The 22,869-nt window shown below is 36.1% G+C and overlaps 2 protein-coding genes across 3 annotated transcripts; one reads left to right on the forward strand and one right to left on the reverse strand.

Moving 5' to 3' along the window:
- Positions 1-10,640: 10,640 nt before the first annotated feature.
- Positions 10,641-13,477, reverse strand: LOC149424166 (uncharacterized). Of its 2 annotated transcripts, XM_089631191.1 has the most exons (4): positions 12,654-13,477; positions 12,459-12,566; positions 12,271-12,378; positions 10,641-12,167 (listed from the first exon to the last, which is right to left on the reverse strand). In XM_089631191.1, exons 1-4 carry the CDS (start codon positions 12,841-12,843, stop codon positions 12,040-12,042), a joined length of 534 nt encoding a protein of 177 aa, XP_089487317.1. In that variant the 5' UTR covers positions 12,844-13,477; the 3' UTR covers positions 10,641-12,039. The 2 variants fall into 2 exon arrangements, with proteins under 2 accessions (XP_089487317.1, XP_089487318.1); XM_089631192.1 differs by having other exon boundaries at positions 12,459-13,477.
- A 3,743-nt stretch (positions 13,478-17,220) lies between these two features.
- Fis1 (Mitochondrial fission 1 protein) lies at positions 17,221-22,263 on the forward strand. The gene is made up of 4 exons (XM_089631194.1): positions 17,221-17,437; positions 17,689-17,802; positions 18,795-18,965; positions 19,203-22,263. Exons 1-4 carry the CDS (start codon positions 17,393-17,395, stop codon positions 19,317-19,319), a joined length of 447 nt encoding a protein of 148 aa, XP_089487320.1. The 5' UTR covers positions 17,221-17,392; the 3' UTR covers positions 19,320-22,263.
- The last annotated feature ends 606 nt before the right edge of the window (positions 22,264-22,869 follow it).

Below are 22,869 nucleotides of genomic sequence, written 5' to 3' on the forward strand. Positions count from 1 at the left end.
GTGTTGTCAGCCATTCAAAATATTGAATTTAGAGATGTTAAATCGAGACATCCATTTCGAAATAATCGAAAAAAAAAATCAATCGAAACATACCGATAATATTCCCGAATACATTGTTTCGACACTTCGATACACAGCTCGATCAGAAACACAGACAGTAGAAGTGAATCTGATATCTGATCATTCGCAAGATCCGTTTCGCAAAGACAGTTGGTCTGCGAACGAGTGAGCGAGTAAGCTGGTGAGCCGATGAGCTGGTGACCCGGAGATTGTTCTTACGGCTCGCGGGTCACTACTAATTGATAATATGGGGATTCATATCATGCATGCACACTTTAATCGCACGCAAACTATGGTGTCGTGTTTATCAATAAAGTTGGTAGGTACTTAACTACCTACAAGCAAATCTTATTATTTCAAAAACAAAATAATGATTGAAATTAAGACAAAATCAGAAGTGTACGTTTTTGGAGGCGAGGTCTCAGTGATGTGATGTCTAGGGAAATTTCCCTAGATGTAAGCGAAAAATTAGGGAAATGGAAAACCACACAAATTTAGAGAAATTCTGAAATGTTAACGAAACGAAGTCAAATTCTGGCGAAATTTTATAGAGGACGCGATATTTTTCTTGAATTCTCTAGCCAGCACCTTCTTATTTAAAAAAAAATAAGAACATATACCCGAGTTTAGTTGACAAGTTTAAGTTATTCACTCGATGGTGGCGTGGATAGTGATGCCATTCCTAATATTTTCGAAATGTTTTCTCTCTGAAGTTCCATATTCACTAGAATATAACAATTAGCCCCTATATTTATTTGTTGATGATACTGGACGCAAATCAAACCTGGCTTCAGGGGCATATAACTTCGCTCTAGCCTTGAAACCGTTAACGTCCCGATCCATTTTATCATAGAAAAAAAAATTGTGGCTGAAAGCTCAGATCTCATTGGCTAAGAGTTTGACATTTTGCTCTTTGCTTTTTGTCGGGACTATCTTCTTGATAGTCACGACTATCGTCGGGACTGGCTAGCATTACACTTGTAAGTTTTTTCGTAAATTTACGACTTCTAGCCAATGGGCATCTTGCATTTTGAAAATCCAATGCGCCCATTGGCTAGAAGTCGTAAATTTACGAAAAAACTTACAAGTGTAATGCTAGCCTAAAGCCCAGCTACACTACTCGCGAAGTTGATCGAAGTTGACCGAATACGATAGTGTGGGCACGAACTTCGCTTCGCTTCGGGCAACTTCGCTTCGCTTCGCCCGACTTCCGATTGTTGTCGGTAAATGCGCCCGAGTCAAAGGACTCGAAGCGTCACGGCATAAATAAACCAATCACTGACTCATAAATATACCACTCTCTAGATCGATATCTTCCGGCTTTTTGTATCCAACAGAATTATACAGTACTTAACCACAGATATACAAGCAGTACCTACCGTGCGGAGCAGAGCAGTAGACAAGGTAGAGGAAACTCAAGGCCATTTAAAAAAAGATGCGAACATAGACAACATAATTGCTCTCAGCCTACTCTATTCATTCACTAGCCCAAAAAAACTATTATAAAAATAAAAATGTCCTTGAAGCAGAAAAATGTCGAAATGTTTTCCAAGGGCAAGGTTCATCTGACTAAGAAAATAAACTTTTACAGTGCATTTCCTTAAGATGAAACTTGTTAATCTGAGAAGAAGAAACCCAAAATGACAAGAAATTTGCAAAAACACTGAAGAAAATTTCCAAAACATGATTGTCCGACAGTACGACGAAAAATTCCGACATTTTTCAGCCTCATGAACTCATGGTTACATATGTTTAAAAATCTTTAATTTCACCAAAACAATAAGATAATACAGGATAACACATGACATAATCAATAACATGAATAAGTTTATCGATATAATAAATAACATTTATACGTTGTGGAGGAAGACATTTTTTTTTTTTTTTTTTTTTTATAGTTAATACCTCACAAGAGTCCCAACTGCTCCCGTCTGGAGCCAGTGAGACTATGGCACCCCCAATTGGGGGATGTTGTGAGGCTGAAGGTAAGTGGGGAAGGGAAAGAGGAAGGTGGGGAAGTACCTGGCTATTCAGATCTTTTTTTTTTTTTTTATATTTACTCCACACAGGAGGCCCTGAAGAAAATAATTTCCCTCAGGGCCTATGTCATCTTTGGGGATGCTGTGTGGAGGGTCTTTTTGTGGAGAGGAAGGAGTGAACATGGGTCTTGAAGAGTCCCATGTTGTAGGAGGGAGGAAACACAGAGGCCGGCAGTTCGTTCCACAGCCGAGCTGTTGAACTTAAGAACGAATCGTAGAAGCGACCCGTTCTCATGTGACAAGTGTCAACTGTGTACAAATGTTGGGCGCGCGTTTGGCGTGTATCCCGACTACGCACCGGTGCCGAAGGGATCAATGACGCTAGTTCCTCAGAGCATCTTCCATTGTAATACCGATAGAACAAGGACAGCATACCTACCTGACGCCTGTGCTCTAAAGATTGCAGTCCGTTTGTTAAGATTGGGGAATCTATCAAACGGACCGCCCGTTTCTGCACAGAGTCAAGGGTTTTTTTCAGGTATTTTGGGGCTCCAGACCAGAGATGGCTGCCAAATTCGACAGTAGGGCGCACTTGCGATTTGTACAGGGTGAGCAGTTGTGTACTATTAAAGTATCTGCGAGCCCTGTACAGTACGCCCAGCTTCTGAGAGGCCAACTTTACTCTAGCTTCGATGGAGCCCCCGTACCTGAGCTGGTCACTTATAGTTACACCAAGCATATCAATGGAAGGCCTGTTCGGAAGATTGCTTCCGTTGAAGGAGACTAGATTATCATTTGGATCCCTTTTAGACGTAATCAGACAGGATTGGGTCTTTGAAACATTAAATTCGACGAGATTATTTTTACCCCAGGAGGAAATACTCTCGAGATAACCGTCCATTCTCTGCTTCAAAGCCCTCCGAGCCGTTGGAGTTTGTGTGCCCTTTGGGGGCTTGTCAAACAAAAAGCTATCATGAACTGTACTGTCATCCGCGTAACAATGAATCGGTGCACATGTCAAAAGGTCATTGATGTGCAACAAAAACAAAGTTGGAGACAGAACCGATCCCTGTGGGACGCCAGCATTTATGGAGTGCGAGGAAGAGGTGAAACCGTCAGCAACCGCCTGAATCGACCTATCCCTTAAAAAGTCAGCAATCCACGTACACAGGGATGCGGGAAGTCCGTAAGAATGCAATTTGTTGACAAGTCCTCGGTGCCAGACCCGGTCAAAGGCCTTGGATATGTCTAGTGCGACCGTTTGGGTCTCACCGTGACGTTCCAGGCACCGCCCCCAAACATGCGTCACATACGCGAGAAGATCACCGCACGAGCGGTTCCGCCGGAATCCGTATTGACGGTCGTTGATAATTTTGTTCTTCTCGAGGTATGTGAGCAGTTTGTCGTTGATCACACGTTCCATCACTTTGGACAGAACTGATGTGATCGCTATGGGGCGGTAGTTGGCCGGGTTGGAGCGGTCACCTTTCTTGGGAATAGGGTGAATTACCGCTTTTTTCCAACCAGAGGGCACAGTGCCACACTTCAGGGACATTTTGAAGAGCTTTGTCAAAACTGGAACTATTTCCGCAGCACACCTCTGCAATACCAGGGCAGGTATTCCATCAGGTCCACTAGCTTTGTTAACATCGAGCCCCCGTATGACGTGGAGTACATCCCGATGCCGGATCCTCAGCTTTTTCATATAGAAGCCGCAGTGAGGAACCGACGGCGGAACAGCACCCCCGTCGTCGAGGGTCGAGTTTTCCGCAAACATTTTCCCTAAAAGGTTTGCCTTTTCGGTGGCGGTGTTTGCTAGTGAGCCGTCAGGTCTGGTAAGAGGTGGCAAACTGGGTTTGCAAAAATTTCGACCTATTGAGCCCGCAAGCGACCAGAATGCTCTGCTGCCATGCGGGCAGGCAGCCAGCTTTTTGCTGATCTGCAGGTCGTGTTCGAATTTTGACCTATTGATGATTCTCTTGCATTCCTTTGCCGATTTGTTGTATGCTGATCTGCTTTCGGGCGTTCGAGATGTGTTGTAGGCTCGGTAAGCCGCGTTTTTTCGTCGAACTGCTTCGGAGCATTGTCGACTGAACCACGGCTTTGAGCCCACACCAGTTTCTTTAGTAGTCGATTGTATGAAGCCATCCATCGCCGAATTGATGATTTCACCAATCTCCTGGGCACATCTTGAAGGGTCCGAAGTCCGAAAACAAACAGCTGACCACGGAAAAGCGTTGAAATGGGCCCGCATACCGAACCAATCTGCTGACCTATAGTGCCACACTTTCTCCTCAGCCTCTCATTGGTTGGTCTGAGGCTAACGGGGATTGATGTCGTCACTAGGCAGTGGTCAGATGATCCCAGAGGCGCTGTGATGTCAATCTTATAACCGTAGTAACCAAGTAGTCACTAAACACGGCTAAAGCCATTTGGAGCAACGTTTCAATTCTGAATGGTGGTCTTACACCAGGGCGATACTGGTAGTATCTTCCACTCTGGAACGTGCCGCAAATATACTATATATTATTTTAATTAATTAATTGTGAAATAACACAAATTAATCAAATAAAATTTATTTGCGCACGCCGGGTTCGAACCCGCGACCTTCGGAATGGCAGTCCAATACGTTACCACTGGACTATGCCGGCCGTCAAGTATGAAGCATTGTTCAAAAAACCGAACGAATAACCTAAAACTGTTAATTCACTTTAAACTTGAACTTACGTAGGTAGGTTGAATATAATATGTTTGTAACTCGCTGACACTATACTGGCTTATATTGTATTTTTATCACGAACAACTTTAACACGCAATATTTTCGACGGAAATGATAGTATTTCGGCAGCAAATGACAACCCGCGTGTATAAATAAACCACTCTCATTTTGTTTGAATGATTTGAAACTGTCAAACGGCAAAATTCCGTCATCTCTTTCTGTTACACGAGTCATTATGGTAGAGAGCGAGAGATCAAACCAATCCTTCTGTTCTCACCAATGAGATCTGAGCTTTTAGCCATATTATTCGTTTTCTATAAGAATTTTGAGGTGGGCGTGGCGGTTTCAAATGAGTTTCAAGGCCAAAGCTTAGTTAAATGCCCCTGCACTGACTGGTTGGACTGAGTTACTCGCGAAGTTGCACGAGCGTGCACGAGTGTGTGGGCACGCACTTCGAACTTCGGCTAACTTCGTCGAGGACTTCGTCGAAGCGTCGAAGCGAGTAGTGTAGCTGACACTATACAAACCAAAATTAATTTGTTCGTTAAAATTACTTACAAAAATATTTATGTGTGCAAAATTTAAATTTATTATCGAAGAATACGAAAAAAAGTACTTGGATTGAGTGTGCAATCATTTAAAACAGTTTTTATTTCGCGGAAGCAACACGTAGGTTTTACAATTTTCACACAAAATTTTCATTCTGATTTTCAATTTTCCACTGGTCAAATTAATTATATACCAATATTATCATAAAATATTGCTAAATGGTCATATCTAGTATCTAGCAGATTCACAGCCTTGTGCTTGTATTGTTAACTTTGAGTATTCTCACATTCGTCCAGATTTTAAGGTGATTTTTTTTCATTTTGGAGTTCTGGTAAGCGCTTCACCAACCTTCGAACAAAATTTGAAGTCCAAAGGCTGTTTATTATTTTTATTTTTAAATGGTTATTTGCAGTTTTTTGGCTATTTCACCAAATAATTTACCAAACCCAAGTCCAAAAGTGTACTATGGTTTTTAAAGTCCATTTTTTGGATTTAATTTAGGTTTGTCGAAAATATCTACACCTAACAACAACATGGTTCTCATCTTCAACACGAATATCCTATTTCCAAAATGTTTCCGTCTCCGCGTTCGTCATCATTATTGTTATTAATTATTGTCGCGTTCGTCATTGATATTTCATCCTTAAAATTTTATATAAAAATAAACTCAAACAAAGTGACATTTCGTTCTCAAACATATCTAAAATTGATATTTGGTGTTATTACAGTGACATTATCTCATTGAAAATTTAAAAAGATGAGAAAACCTGTGACGCATCGCAAATAATTATCACACAAAATTATTATAAGATTAGTCCGCACGCTCGTGCTGGTGTAATTATTTGCATTAATAAATAGCCCAATGATGAATTCAATATTAAAAAAAAACACAATAAACTCATTATCATGTTATCTACAATAATAACACGGTGAATTACTTATATTGGAAACAGCTGGCGTAATTTCTGCACTAATATATCCCCTGCTACTCCGGCGGGGGAGGTTTGGTCCATGATTCGCAGTTTTAGGTCTTCCTTTTCCCTGCCGAAGTCATCTCACAATTCTGGTATTTGGATTTCTGACTTTCTTAACAAAATTGCTCCCCCTTATGTACCTAATCTTGACGAAGTGCCTGTTTTATGTTACTCCCCAAATTTTTCTTCTTGGTTAGATGCTCCATTTTCCATAGACGAGTTAAAAGAGCCACGGAAGACCTAAAAGACTCAGCTCCAGGCAATGACGAAATCTTGAACATATTCATCCGCCACACTGATGACGATTCCCTTTCCTACGTTCTCTCTCTCATAAATATCTTCCTGGACTCTGGTATTATTCCCCCGGACTGGAAAATTCAAAAAATCATACCCATTTGCAAAAGTACCAAAGATCCAAGTCTAGGCTCAAGTTACAGACCGATTGCTCTCTCTTCAACACTTTGCAAAGTAGCTGAAAGAATGATTAAGAATAGATTAGACTGGTTTGTAGAGAAAAATCATATTCTTCCCCCTTCCCATTTTGGATTTAGAAAGGGTAAAAGTACCCTTGACAACCTTTCCTCTCTTGTGACAGAAGTCAAATTAGCGTTATCTAAAAACGAATATTGAATTGCAGTATTTTTAGACATTTGTGGAGCATACGACAATGTAAATATACCCATTCTTAAAGAAAAGTTACTGGCGATTGGTATTCCTCCTAAATTGGTTCAATTCATTATCAATTTGCTCTCCGAGAGAACTGTTTTTGTAGATGGATCCGAATCCTCTCCCCACATAAGACAAATATTCAAAGGACTCCCGCAAGGGTCTGTCTTAAGCCCGATACTGTATAATATTTACATATACGATCTGGAAAAATCTATTCATTTCATGTGCAACATACTCCAATATGCTGACGACTTAACGTTTTACAAAATATCCACCAATCTTTTCATCACAGCATCAGCAATTAACAACGCTCTTAGAAAACTCTTGGCTTGGTTAAATAGTAATGGTCTTGAACTTTCCCCTGCCAAAAGCAAAGTTGTCATCTTCACTCGTCGACGAAAGCTTCCGGATATTCAGGTGAGATTTGGCGATGAAGTCATCACTATCTCTAAGGAAGTTAAGTTCCTCGGAATGTTTTTGGACTCCAAGCTTACTTGGAACTCTCACATAAATCACGTTGTTACAAAATGTGAAAGCAACATCAATCCCCTTAGATTTCTAGCAGGAGTGTGGTGGGGATCCCCCCAGCTTCTTTAAAACTTCTATACAATGCCCTCATCCGAAGCCATCTCGATTACGGATCTTTTCTGTTTGAGCCAATGTCCACTTCAAATTCTCATAAATTAGATAAAATCCAGTCAAAATCTCTTCGCCTTGTCTTAGGAGCCATGAAATCTTCTCCAATCAACGCAATGCAAAGTGGAATGTTGCGAACCTCCCTTACATATAAGAAGGCGATGCCTAGCAGAAAAATATGTTTTCAAAATATGTTCAATAACATCCCATCCCTTGATTCCTATTCTTCAATCCTTAAAGTATGAGGTTAATTCAAATCCCTTTTGGAAAAATCATTCCCCTCCACTTTTCTATGATTGCTACAACTCTTTCCTGGATTTATCTACAAACACCTATCTCAATGAATCTCTTCCCTTATACTCATGCCCCTATGAAAGCCTTACTTTCTATCCGAAGGTCCATCAATTTGTAGGAATAAGTAAAAAAAAACATTAAAAACTCAACTCAATTAAATAATGCAGAATTTAACAAAATTATTGAAAACAACTGGCCAAATTACATAAAAATTTTCACAGAAGATGTTTCCAAACTCAGTCAGGACTCCAGAAAATTGTGTTTCCCACACAAACTTCCCAAAGAATGCTCCATTTTCTCTGCTGAATGCATAGCTATCATAGAAGCTCTTCAACTCGTCAAATCATTAAATATTAAAAACGCACTCATCCTTTCAGACTCGCTTAGCTCACTACAAAAAATAAGCGCATCCCCACTCAATTCCAGTAGTGACTCTCTAATCTGCTCAATCAGGGACCTACTCCATTCCATGTCACTGGTTCATGCATCAGTGGTCCTAGCCTGGATACCGGGACACCTCGGTATTACTGGAAATGACATGGCTGATTATATTGCTAAGGAAGCCACTGCCCATGGTCCGTTAAGTAATATCCCTATTCCGGTCAGAGACCATTTCCCTATTCTAAAAACTAAGTACCAACTCCAATGGTCTTCTGAATGGAAAAAATCCTCTCTGATAAAAGGTCACCAGTACTCATTAATTCAACCTTCTATTCCTGTTAAGCCCTGGTTTCACAAATACACTACCATGCCTAAAAAATATATTTTTTCCATAACCCGAATGCGGCTGGGTCACACTTGTTGTCTTAGCCATCTTGCCAGGTTCCACATAGTCAGTTCGCCGTACTGTGATTGTGGGTCAGAGGATACTCTGGACCATAATTTTTTTGAGTGTCCTATCAATGACCAATTTCCAAACTTCATGCATGAATTGGTAAAACTTGATATTAAATTGCCTACCAGTATACCCTGCCTTCTTAGTCTAAACACTCCTGAAATTTACCATTTGTTGGCAAAATTTATTTATAAAAATGGCCTTAATATCTGACCATAATAATAAATATAAACAAAATTTTCTTTCACTTTCATTTGTATACATTTGTTCAGTTTCCTATTTTCATCTTTATTTTCACTAATCCCAACTCTGCATATTATGACTGAGTTAAAACACTATTCTTTATGAATTTGTATGTTTTTCTTGATTCTTTTATTGTATTTGTTTATATTTATTTCATAGTAGTTTTAAAAAAAATAATGCTTCTAATTTTGGAAAAATCAGTTCTTTTAAATAACAAAAAAACTACTATTGTGCACAGGTTCCTATTTTTATAATTTTGTAATTACCTATAATTACCAGCTCTGTATTGTTTTTGTTAAGTTATGTTCATGTTATACCCTATGTTATTTTATGTTATGTTTATGATATGTTATTTTCATGTTAAGTGTATGTTATGTTATGATATGTTTATGTTATGTTTATGTTAATGTTTATGATATGTTATGTGCATGTTATGTTATGATATGTTTATGTTATGTTCATGGTATGTTTGTGTTATGTTTATCTTTATGTTTTATAATCACATTTGTTTACTCCCATATGCTGTGTTTGTTTATAAGATTGCCAATTTCATAATTCTGTTTTAAAAAAATGCTACTAATTTTAGAAAAATCTTTGGTTAAATAACGAAAAGCGCCCACTTATATTGTACACAGGTTGCTATTTTTATAATTTTGTGATAATCTACTGTTACCAGCTCTGTACCGTTTATGTTAAGTGTGTTATGTTTATGTTATATTTATGTTATGTTTATGTTATGTTTATGTTATGTTTATGTTATGTTTATGTTATGTTTATGTTATGTTTATGTTATGTTTATGTTATGTTTATGTTATGTTTATGTTATGTTTATGTTATGTTAATGTTATGTTATTTTATGTTATGTTTATGTTATTTTATGTTATGTTTATGTTATGTTATGTTTATGTTATGTTATGTTATGTTTATGTTATGATTATGTTATGTTTATGTTATGTTTATGTTATGTTTATGTTATGTTTATGTTATGTTTATGTTATGTTTATGTTATGTTTATGTTATGTTTATGTTATGTTTATGTTATGTTTATGTTATGTTATGTTTATGTTATGTTTATGTTATGTTTATGTTATGTTTATGTTATGTTTATGTTATGTTTATGTTATGTTTATGTTATGTTTATGGTATGTTATGTTTATGTTTATGTTTATGTTATGTTTATGTTATGTTTATGTTATGTTATGTTTATGTTATGTTTATGTTATGTTTATGTTATGTTTATGTTATGTTTATGTTATGTTTATGTTATGTTTATGTTATGTTTATGTTATGTTTAAGTTATGTTTATGTTAGGTTTATGTTATGTTTATGTTATGTTTATGTTATGTTTATGTTATGTTTATGTTATGTTTATGTTATGTTTATGTTATGTTTATGTTATGTTTATGTTATGTTTATGTTATGTTTATGTTATGTTTATGTTATGTTTATGTTATGTTTATGTTATGTTTATGTTATGTTTATGTTATGTTACGTTTATGTTACGTTTATGTTATGTTTATGTTATGTTTATGTTATGTTTATGTTATGTTTATGTTATGTTTGGTTTATTTATGTTACGTTATGTAATGTTGTGTAATCAATTTAATCCTGTAATTTGTTGTATTTATTAATAAGAAAAATGTTGTAATGTATGGCCAAGATCACTATTAATGGAAGACCCCAAGGCAAGAAGTTGTTAACTTACATTGAAGGCATTCTGAGATATTTAGACTTTTGCGTTTTGACTTATAATTTTTTATTTGAATGTCATATACAATGTGCTGATCCTTCATGGTGTAGTAAACAAACCAAATTTACATTACATTTAGTAATATTAAGTAGTTTTGCAGTCTAAAAGTTAAAATAAACATGTTTTCTACAAAAATATGTAGTTAACATGTTCATGCCATCTTCAGGGATAGGTGAGGAAGATACAGAATTGAAAGGCAAGAACATGTTAAATTCTTGTTGTTTTATTTAATCAAACAAATTAAACTTTTTTTTATATAAAGTAACTAAATAATAATTATTATTGAAAAGAAAAGGTAGCAGAGCATGTGTCAATTTGTTAAAATTTTTGCATGTGAGACTTTTAAAAAATCCACGATAAAACTCATCCAGGTATGGTTACAATTTTTGGATAACATTCCATTTGGCCGCATCGATTTCTTTGTTATCTCTCACTTTTGATGACAGCATTGGCGGGGAAGATAATTTTTCAAACTTTTTTTTTTAAGATCCACTTTTTTCCAAGGCTCTTCTTCGGAGAGTGATTTTCGATATTTATAAATCCCGAATTCCTCCACTCTGATCCAGCGAATTCCTATTTGAAAGTTAACCTTTTTTCCGATAGTGTTTTTTGTATTGTGTATAAAGTTCAGATGCCTTTTTCTTATCATGTTTTTGCATTTGAAATGCAGCTTTATACATATTTACATGAACTTGGTCAGATTTTTTGCTATCGCAAGTCCCACAAGTGTCTGTCTTAGGCACACCAAACGACAAGTTGAAATCCTCTGTAAAGATCCTAGTGTAACGATTCAACGAAACAGGGGCATACTCTTTTTCTCCACAAAACATATTATAGAGCTCATACCGTTTTGGGATTGACAAATCGGATGCGAGGTACAATTTATGGGGATTTTTGTTCCTGGAATAATGTGAAGCTTCTGCAGGGAACATATTGATGTGTTCTCTTACTTCTTTAAGCTGGTTATCTGGTGTTTTGTTAGGCCTCGTGCAGTGGCGACCTCTGTGACTTACTGCTGGTGATAAAACTCCTGCAGCTACTTTTCTCCTCGAAATATCTAATCTGCCTCTACCTATTTGGTAAATGGATTGTAAGGCTGGTTTGCAAACATGTTCATTAATTCCTTGTATTGAAACAGAGTACGTAATATTGCAGGATCGTTTGGCCGAAGTGATCCTGGTTATATTTTTAATATTCATCGATCTCAATAACAAAGTTGATTGGGCTTCTGAATGTAGTGAATAAAACTCTAGAAAGAGTTTTTGCCTAACTTCGGCATTAAATCTTGAATTACATTTCAATCTGCAGTTGCTAACACAAAGATTTTCTTCCTATTTTGGTGTTTTAGCAGGTTTAAGGCTTTTTTTATAATTAACATAAGAATCACCTCTCATCCTAGCGTCAGGCGCTATTTCTCTTGCTCGCCCTAGCTTGGGCCTCTTCCTACTCTTTTTAGTGCCTGAAAATAATACACACATTCATATCAGTTAGCAAACAGTCAAAAATGATTTTTTTTTAAGTTAATCTGAAATTATATACCTAGGTACAGCAATACAAATTACCTTCTAAATGACTGTTTTCTATATCAGAAACGTTTAAATTGTTTTCAATTTCGCTTTCAGCGTCCTCAGTATATTGTCCTACACTGCTTTCCACAGCAAGAGCTGCATCTGAAAATAATAATTTAATCTTCATTACATGCAAATCAGTAAAATAAAATTCAATTCAAGTTATAAAGCCTTATCCTCACTAGTTTGATTTAAAGTATTGAGTATCTCATCTTGTTGTACGTATTCCAAAATTATATCTCCTGTACCAGTGGTAGTAGCGATATACTCTAGACTCCTCTGATTATCTTCTGAAAATACAAAGTGCAATAAAATAATCATTTTTAGTTCAATGTTCAAAAGAATTTAGTGTCACAATAAAGTATTTTTAAGTTTACCTTCCATTAACATGACATCATGTTGAGGTATTCCTAATAATATCCCAAACTCAACACCAGTCAAAGAGTCTTGAACACTTTTTGAAACGAAATATTGTAAAGCATTAATGAAGGAATTCAAAACATAAGAAAACATAAAAGAATATTCAGAGTCACAGAGTAAAACTTTTTTTTTGCATTTACCATCCATTAAAATTACATTATTTTGAGGTATTTCTAAATGCTTCTCAGGTTGTACTAAATTAGTGGACTCTTGAACACTTCCTGAAACAAATTAATAAGCATTACAATAAAAAATTGTTGACTTTTAGACAGAAAAACACCAAAACAAATATGATCCACCCATTTTCAAACTACTTTAAGGATAAATTAAGATGAACGATAATGTTTTATACAGCTTACCTGATTCCCTGATCAATTTTTGACACATCTTCACCATTTTTTCACCTCTGGAACTCATTTTCGATGATTTTTAAATAAAAAACGTGCACTGCAAAACTTTTTAAAACCACCAAGGTAAACTTCAAAGTGAGTGAATAACATGTTAACCATAAAAATCTAAGCCAATGTAGATGGGAAGATGTTGTTAATTACAGAATTACGGCAAGAACTTGCTAACTTAGTAGTTAACAAGTTCTTGCCCTTATTTTATCAACTTAATGTCACAGAAACACGTAGTTAACATGTTCATCACATTGATTTAAGCATGTTCTTGCCGTTTTTAAGCTCTGGCATGGTGTTCATTGGAAAGAGCGTATGCGAATTAGTTTAGAGAGCATTCTAACTCATTTTTTACGAAAATGTAAGTTAACAACTTCTTGCCTTGGGGTCTTCAATGGGTGAAAGCCAATATAAAGAATAAAAAAAAATACTTATGTTGGTATTAATTAATAACTTACGAGGCCACGCGCAGAGTGACAGCTGTCAAATGTCGTGAACCAATACGTAAATATTATCAACTCGTATTTAAATTGTTGCTTGCTAAAGTTTTTTTGTGATGGAATTTTAACCCGTTAATTCATATGATGTTTGAGACCAAATTTTGTCTCATAATATTTAAAGGGTTAAAGCTATGTAGTGTTAGCGGCTGTACATACATTTATTCTGTTTGTATTCTGCTGTTTAGACATATGTAAGTTCAAGTTTGGAATGAGTTAACAGATTTGACCATATTATTGTTTATTCCGACGTAAATTACGCGTCAGTTTGCAATTAAAAGCAAAAGACATTCAATGGCAAGTTAAAAATTGCTTCTTCCCAATGCCTTCTTGGCATATATGTCTATTAACAAGTTTCCATTGACAAAGTTTCCTCTTGAGAAAATTAGCTGTAAAGGACGACATTATAAAGATCATTTTCTCAGGAAAATGCTTTGTCAGATAGAAACTTGTACTGAGGTAACGTTTCGAAATTTTCTGCACATTTAGGACATTTTTATTTTTAAAATAGTTTTTTGGGCTACTGAATGAATATTGGCTGAGCGCAAATATATTGTTTATGGTCGCACCTTTTTTAAATAGCCTTGAATTTATCTGCCTTGTCTATCATCACTAGAGATGGGCGAAGCGGCTCAGTTGAGGGAGCCGGTTCACTAGTTCCGTTCACTTGAAAGATCCGCTTCAGTGAACCGGCTCAATTGAGCGGGTCACCGGCAGTGTTGCCAGCGGATCTTGGCCTAATGTCGCCGTTTTTCAGTTGCAGTAATTCTGCCCACATATTCCACACAAATATTCTGCGTGAGCGTGATTCCCCCTTTCATTATTCGAAATCCATGGGGGGGGGGGTTGTTACAGAATTTCTATAAAACACAATTCCCCACAAAAAATTTCAAAATACATACTCCTCACGAGATATTTGAAATCCATGGGGGGTGGGGGTTGTTAGAGATTTTCTGAGAGACATAATTCCCCACAAAAATTTTCAAACTACGTACTCCCCACAAGATATTTGAAATCCGTGGGTGGGGGGGTTGTTACAGAATTTCTGTGAAACATAATTCCCCACAAAAAAATTTACAATACATACTCCCCGCAAAATATTTAAAATCCGTGGGAGGGGGAAGTGGCTACGGAATTCCATTTCGAAAATTTCCTCACAAAAATCGAGTGAACCGGCTCACCGTCCTCGAACGAGTGAACCGGCTCATCGTTCGCGAACAAGTGAACCGGCTCACCATTCGCGACCGAGTGAACCGACTCATCGTTGGCGAACGAGTGAACCGACTCACACGAACGAGTGAGTCACTACTGATCCGCGAACGAGTGAGCGGCTAATTTGGCAAATAGATCCGGTTCACTGAGCCGACTCGTTCGCGAACGACTCACTTCTAATCATCACCGCTCCTGGGCGGCTACATCTATGGTTAAGTTGAGAACAATTTTTTTTTCATACAAAAAGCCTGAAGATATGGATCTAGAATGGTTTATCAAAAGAATCGAATGATTAATCGATTTAATCGTTCGGAGTTCAGCGGGAGCAGTAGCTGCGTGCAGGTGTATTATTATTTTACGTTCAAGAATGTCAATCCATAAACAAATCCGCCAGTTTTGCCATCGTAAAGCTGAACACACACGGCAGAGCCAACGAGCCAAACAGCCCCGCACCGAGCCAAAACTCACCGTGTGTGGGGAAACTCAGGTGGCTTGATATTCGGCGAATCCAAAATCCACCGAACTGAGCAAAAAAGCCGTGACTCGGCTCAGCCGTATACAGCAATGGCTCGCCGGCTCTGTCGTGTGTGTGCAATAATTTATCAAATTCGTTAACAGACAATTTTGAAACATGAGAAAGAAATAAAAAAAGTAAAATTACATTAAAAAATAATATATGCAAGAAACAAATATAAAAAGAACAAGAACATAAATTTAAAAAATACAGCGATTTGACTGGTTTACAAAAATACAACTTCAATTTAGGAATGTGTTGAAATAAATCTTTTACGTGATCCACAAAATTCGCAAAGTTAATATTAAATATATCGACATCACCTAAGTATTGATTTCCCATAGTGTGAAACCGTTTTATTGAGGAGTTCGCAATGTAATTGCGCTTATGTGTGTTGCAGTGGAATAGTGTATTTTGTCGTGTTGTTATTGTAGGTATTTGTAAGTTTATGAGTTGCAGAAGTTCGCAACAGTCAAATTTAGAGATAAGAATTTTGAATAAAAATTTTGTCGTTTATTTTACGCCTGTGTTCCAATGTGTGTATTTTTAGAGTATTTAATAAAAAAATATATTGTAAGTCTTCTAGTGAGATATTTAATTTAAAATTTATAAAACGTAGAAATTAAAAATGAAATTTAGTTGTTTTTTTGGGGTTGGGTTCCAATTAGTGTGTTCAATTCCTCGGTTGGCTAAGGCCTCCATCACAACACAACATTTTCCGCTTACCTTGGTGGAAGTAGGAGATTTTCAAATATTGACAGATTATTCGTAACCCGGGAATGTTTGTCTTTCTTTAAAAAATAAAAAGTTTCGGTTTTTTTTTGTACTATTTCTATTGTTTGAGAATTTAAGTTGTAGTGGGGAGACCATACAGTTGAGTTATGTTTAAGCTGACTCCTCACTAGTGATATGTACAGAAGTTTTGGTATAATTTTTTGCCACTCTCAGTACAAAACCTAACATTTTAAAGCCCTTTCATATGAGGCAAGAAGAGTAAAAAGAGATTAAAATAGATAAGAAGAGCGGTAAGATGTAAGAATATGCAAGACGAGTCAAGAAATAGAGGCCAAGAGAAACTAATAGAAACAAGAAGAGACAAGATGAACCAGGAAGAGCCAAAAAGGCAAGGAAATGTAAGAATAGGCAAGAAGAAAGAAGCCATGAAGAGGATAAAATAACGCTCAGTCTTAGTCTCATCCTAATTTCCAATATTGGCTTATTAGGTTGCTATGTATACCGGTCGATTAAACTACAACCTCCTTCCAATCCTCAAAGCACATGTTCCAAGTCCTAACAAAAGAGTGACCACTGGTGTACCGGCCTCACCGGGGTAGGAGTGCTCCTGGCTGGGGTTGTACAATCGTATCGTATTGTATCGTAACAATGTAGGGTCATAGGGAACATTGGAGGGTCTAGATTCGTTTAAAATGTAGCTTCGTTTAATAAAAAAAATAGTCTTGACGTGTGTGGTGAAGGAGGAAACCATGTTTCGTTATAACGCTTGACGCTTCGGAAAGTGGAGGGATCCCCTCCAATGATGAACTTTTATTGAACGACAAGATTTATAATTAAAAACTTGATCAACTTTGTTGAAAGAAGTTCATGCTCATAATATACTTTCAAGTGTTGAGTTGAGGTGATCAACTAAAATTCAAACGTCTGAACCGCTATTCGGCTATCAAAAGCGCAACCGTTCTAGAGATACCTATTTAAAATCGTGGGAAGTTGAACCCATCGATCCGATATTGTTAAGTTATTAATTTGTAGTGCTACACCCCTCGGGATGTAAATTATTTTGTTTCAGCTTTCGCTCTTTTTAAGCTCTATTTATGGTGACATCATAAATAACCACTCACGGTGACATTTAGTTTTTTTTTTTAAATCCAGTTGGCAATACTGCAGATTCGGTTAAAGTGAAACGTCAAAAACTTGACCGAATTGACGTTTTGCGTATGTTGTTTTTGTCATTTTGTCAACGTTTTGTTTCAAGTCTGTGAATCGTATTTAATTAACCACAAAATATTTGTACCAGTGATCCCAGTCTACTCTGTTGCCTTATCAATACTTTAATCAAAATGTGCGACGTACTGGATGAAATTGTTTCACGGGAGGACTTGGAGGTATGAAGACTTGTTATTGCCATTTATTTGGTAAAATTGCATCACAAGTGAAAATTAAACAATGATTCATGATCTTTACGTGTTCTTTAAATCCTTTGTGCGTTGTTTTTTTGACAAATTTGTGTACATTATCGATTAATTTTACACATGTCATGCAATTTGGATGATTTATTGTTTACCAAATTAACTTTCTTCTGGCCTTGTCATAATAACTTGCAATATATGACATTCTTTGTTGAATTATTTTTCAGAAATTTGAAAAGGCCTATTCTGATGAGATGCAGAATAATGCCGTAACAGACAAAACCAAATTTGAGTACGCTTGGTGTTTGGTTAAAAGTAAATACCCAGTGGACATAGGAAAGGTACGACATTTTTCCTTTTGTAACATCCCACCCAATTGAAAATCCAATGTTAACAGACCAATTGCCATCTCTAATGCACAGACCCAATGTGGGCATGCTGAGTCTGTTCTACAGAGTCTACAGGTATTTTAATGGAGCCTGTTCTGAGGAGCTAGCAGTATTGATCCCCGGTGCACCGGTGCACATGCGTGAAACTCGACGTAGACGAGCGGAGCACCTGTTCACAGTTGATGTTGGCTTCATGATAATGTGCCGCTTCTTCGACTTGCTCTATGTAAGACTGCTTATATGTGGAACGAGTTACAGGCATCTTTTTTTTCTCCTTCATATAATCCGGGCCTCTTCAAGACCCGCATTAATAAATCCCTCCCTACAGCCCCTATCTTAAGCCGCCTCAAACCGCTGGCCAACCGGGTGGCGACATAGCTCCCCTGCTTTTACATTGTACTGTTAGGGGCGCTCTTGTGAGGTGTCACATAAAAAAAAAGAATAAATACTTATTGATTTATGGTGACAATTTCCCGCCTTAATAGGAAGAAGACTAATATAACTGTGTGGCCATTTGGTTATCATTATCAGGAGGCATCGCTACATACCCAATGACAACACGGAACCGAGCTAACGATGAGGGAATAATATGGAAAATGGTGCAATGGGTCGAACTGCTTACGAGAGCACGAGCCCAGTGGTCCCTGGCCTCAGAGGGCCCAGAACTCATAGCAAAGAAACACTATTTTGTGTTTTTGTTGTTTTCCTGTATGTTTTTGGCTTTCAAAAAGGCCGACTTGCCGCAGCACCAAGGAACCAAACAATTTTCTATTTGAAATTCTCTAGTTAACCCCCTTGATACGAAAATGAGGGAGTCTTCAAACTCAGCGTGCCCAGGAGCCCACCACAGTTTAAAACGACACTGGATCTGTGCCATCTGTTGCTTAATTACAACTTAATTAACAAATAAAACTAAATCTTTATGAATTACCATTTCTTTGCAGGGAATACATTTACTAAACGAGCTTTGCAGAAATAACACTGATGATAGACGAGACTACATGTATTACTTAGCTATTGGAAATGCTCGCTTAAAGAAATATTCCAAAGCTAATGATATCCTAAATGTTATCCTGAGAACAGAACCGACCAATCATCAAGTTCTTCAACTGCAGGTAAAGTTTATAAACATTTCTTTTTATTAAAATGCAAGTCAATAAAGTATGATTTTTTTGGCTGAATTAACAATGGCCAGCAGTGTGGGAGTCTGAACCACATTAGACGGCACTACAAACTGTTACGTTACTTTGTCAGATTTTAGATTTCTGCTTGGAGTTTGTAACACCGCTCAAGATGCGGGCTCTGAAGCGAATGTGTGATACAGCCTAATGTATTGAATTACTTTTTTGTAGAAACAAATCAGAGGGAAGATGGAGCACGAAGCAGTAGTGGGGGCGGCCAAAGCCGGTGGAGCGCTCCTAGTTATTGGTGGCATTGTCGGTCTCGGAATAGCTTTAGCTAAGAAATAGACTTTCTGTTCTTCCAAAGATGTTGGCATCAAGACTAAGATTTCTGCAGTAAGTTATGTTCATAGTCCGTAGGGAAAAGTTATTGATTTGAATTTCACACTATCGGAATCTTTGATTATTATCACTTCATAATTTATAATGTCTTGATGTGTTTTTTTCATAATGTATGTGTATACAATTATGTAATGGCTTTGCTCTTCATTTTGTATGGTTACTATTATTTTATTATCTATAAGAGTAATTAAAATAAATATGTACACATTTAAATATTTTTAAAAATTCTTATACAATTGACTCTTTTGTTTTCTATTTATCATTTTGATTAGTACTTGTGTATTATTTTTAATGTGAAAAAAAAACAGTACTTGGACCTACGAGTTTGAATAAGACTGTAACCGCACTATTATCAAACATCCCAGACATATTCATTTAAGAGTCATCGCTAAGATTGCATTGAATAAACCTTTTCTGTATGATATTGTGTTGATACAATAAGTAATGTTATCTTAAAGCGAGTGTCTGATAAACAATATGTACTTGAATTTGTACTACTCAATTGTATGTTTTGCTCCTTAGTTCTGAAAATAAAACCTTTTTAGCAAGTACATAGGGATACCAATTGGTTAAATTTACCTTTCAAAAATTTCTTTTTGCATTATCACAGATTTGAACGAAGTTAACCATATCAACATTTTATTCAATCATAACGAACTGAATTAGGATTGTAAGCAATTTCACTATTGAAAATAAATTCTAATACAATTTTGCTGAGAATTTAAAAAATGAACCAAAACCATAAAATATTAATTTGTCAGTAATATGGTTTGGTTTACTTGTATCTTGTAAGCATTCCTGAGAATTAGTGCACAGTGGATTATTTTCGGCAATCAACTATTCAACTATTTGATCTATTTTATATTATGTGGCTTTTGTAGATTAGAAACACTTTCTATTTTGCTTTAATAATTAAAATTGGTAAAATTTCCACACTCCGTTTACTTCACAATCTTTAGGCGAGTATGGCCGTACAGTGTACGTCCGTAAATAAATATGAAAGGAGTATGGACATACAGTGTACGTCGGTGTTTGTAGAAATCCGTCTGTAAATAATATTATTTTTTTATTAAGACATTTCGGCTGGGTATTTTTTGCGCTGGTCCAGCGAAAATAAAGGTCCCATGCGAATTTCTTTAATTTGTTTTAAATCGCTATATCTTCAAAAATAATTAAAATATTTTAATAAAAATTTCTACATACGAAAATCGAATATTATTTGAAATGCAACTCAATTAACCTCGTAACATGTTTATTACGGTCCGCCTATCGGTATTTGCTCATACCTGCTTTCTTTAAATACGCCCGACATCTCTCGCTCGCTTGCACATAGGAGTTGAGTGGGTGCAGAACGGAGAAATAGATTCGAATCAGGTTTCACGGTCATAAAAACCCTCATTCCAGGAATTGTATTATTTCACTAACAAATTATATATTATCCTTTTGTTGAAATACCGATGTAAACAAAAGGCACGAAAATAACTTAAAAAAGACTTGCATTACGATTTGATAATTATTTACATATAGTTGGGATCTTTACAAAGAGATTGGTATCTAATATTTATGTAAAAACATTGAATAATTCCGTCTTTTCTGCCATTGAAATGAGAACTACCTTTCCCGGCTTTAAGCATCAATCGACCGAACGGGTAGAACTACCTTTCCCGGCCGAAGTGTGTTAATATCTGATTAATTTGCTTATTTTGATGTCATATATGTATTTTTTGATAATACATATTATGAACAAAATTTATAAAATGGGAATTTGTGAGACAAAAAAATCTCATTCTATTGAACACTTTCTTCTCTCAAAAACTCACTCTCTTAGAGGTTAATACGCTAAAATTATTTATAAAAACCCTTTATTTCAACTTAATTACTACAGAAAACCTTCCATTTCAACTTAATTACTACAAAAAAAACCCATTTCAACTAAATTACTACAAAAACCATCATTTACGCGAGCGGAAATATAAGATGCAGTTCCAATTTAAAAAAAATGAAAGTCCAAAATTTCCCATGTTTGATCTTTTTAGTACAATGTTTGCTGCTCAATCTAAACATAGACAATTTTCTTTAATAACCCAAACTAAGGACCTATTTTGTGAATGTTTTTCCTTCCCATCTCCTCCGACGTAAGTAGTTATTTCTTGTACTAACAAGGTTAAAACGATTTTTATTTCAATAATTTATAAATTAGCGGAGTACTGAAATTTTACACAATAATTGGTTTATTGATTTTATGTTTTTATCAATCATTTAATAAATAAGCTGAGACACCTACCAAAACACATTGATGTTATTGTACTGTATCAGAGTATAGTGTGTATTGTGTATGCATTGGGCAATGGTAGTTTTAATATTTTGAAAGTTCTTTAATATAATATCAATACTTGCTATTCCTATCTTGGTTAATCCATACACCTCTAAGCGCACACTATGATGGGTAAATAAACAATGCTTCCAACACTGTGTGCATTAGTTTTAAAAGAAAATGTTTTTCTGACAAAAAGCGTGCTGAACCCATTTTATTCTAAGTCAATCGGAAATTCGACGAGAAGGGAAAAAACAAGCATTTTAAATTAAATTAATTAAAACTGTAAAAAAATTATTAGTTTTTGCTCAATTTAGTGTTTTTTTTTAAATAGTTAAAAAAAATTGTGTTTACATTTAATTTTTTAGAGGCTCAATTGAATCGTTGTGTGAAATTATTTAAATTTAACTATGTATTTGTGAAATAACTGTTTTTTGAAACATGCAGGTCGGCTCATTAAAAACTACCATATTTTATGTTCCAAATTTGATTTATATTTTGACCAAAATGAAATGCAACAATAATAATGTGCACTTACACAAGATATATCGAAAGTCAATAAATGTTTATACCAAATTTCTTAATTTGTTCAATTACTAACAGAAGAAGGTCCTAAAAGTCCCTACTAACAAGCCTTACCACTTACCTTGTGTGTAAATGCAGAAAGACATCTTTTTCTAGTTGACAAGATAAACTAACCTACCGTGATTGAACTTAACCCATGGGCTTTTTGGTTTAAGGTTTGTCCGCCCACCAACACTAAACTAAGATTGTTGCGACTGTAAAAGTTTTATAATTTCATGACTTTTTTTATGTGAATACCGCACAAGAGTCCGAACCATCTGGAGCCAGTGAAACTAGCGCATACCCAATTGGGGTATGTTGTGAGGCTGAAGGCAGTGGGAACAGGAAGGAGATGGATCTGGTCACTGAACATGGCTAAATCTAGCATTGTTTCAATTCTGAATGGTAATCTTACACCAGGGCGATAATGAGAGTATCTTCCACTTTGGAATGTGCCTTAAATAATGAATTAATTGTGAAATAAAACAAATCAATCAAATAAAATTTACTTAAAACCTCGACCTCCGGATTTCTAGTCGAGATCCTTACCCCTCGGCTATGGAGAGCATTCGACTGCTTGACTACTCCCAGTAGTTAGTTTTCAATTGAGGGGGCTTT

Source organism: Hesperophylax consimilis, chromosome 4, assembly GCF_061612785.1.
Source record: "Hesperophylax consimilis isolate HC1 chromosome 4, BYU_Hcon_1.0, whole genome shotgun sequence".
Classification (NCBI taxonomy): domain Eukaryota; kingdom Metazoa; phylum Arthropoda; class Insecta; order Trichoptera; family Limnephilidae; genus Hesperophylax; species Hesperophylax consimilis.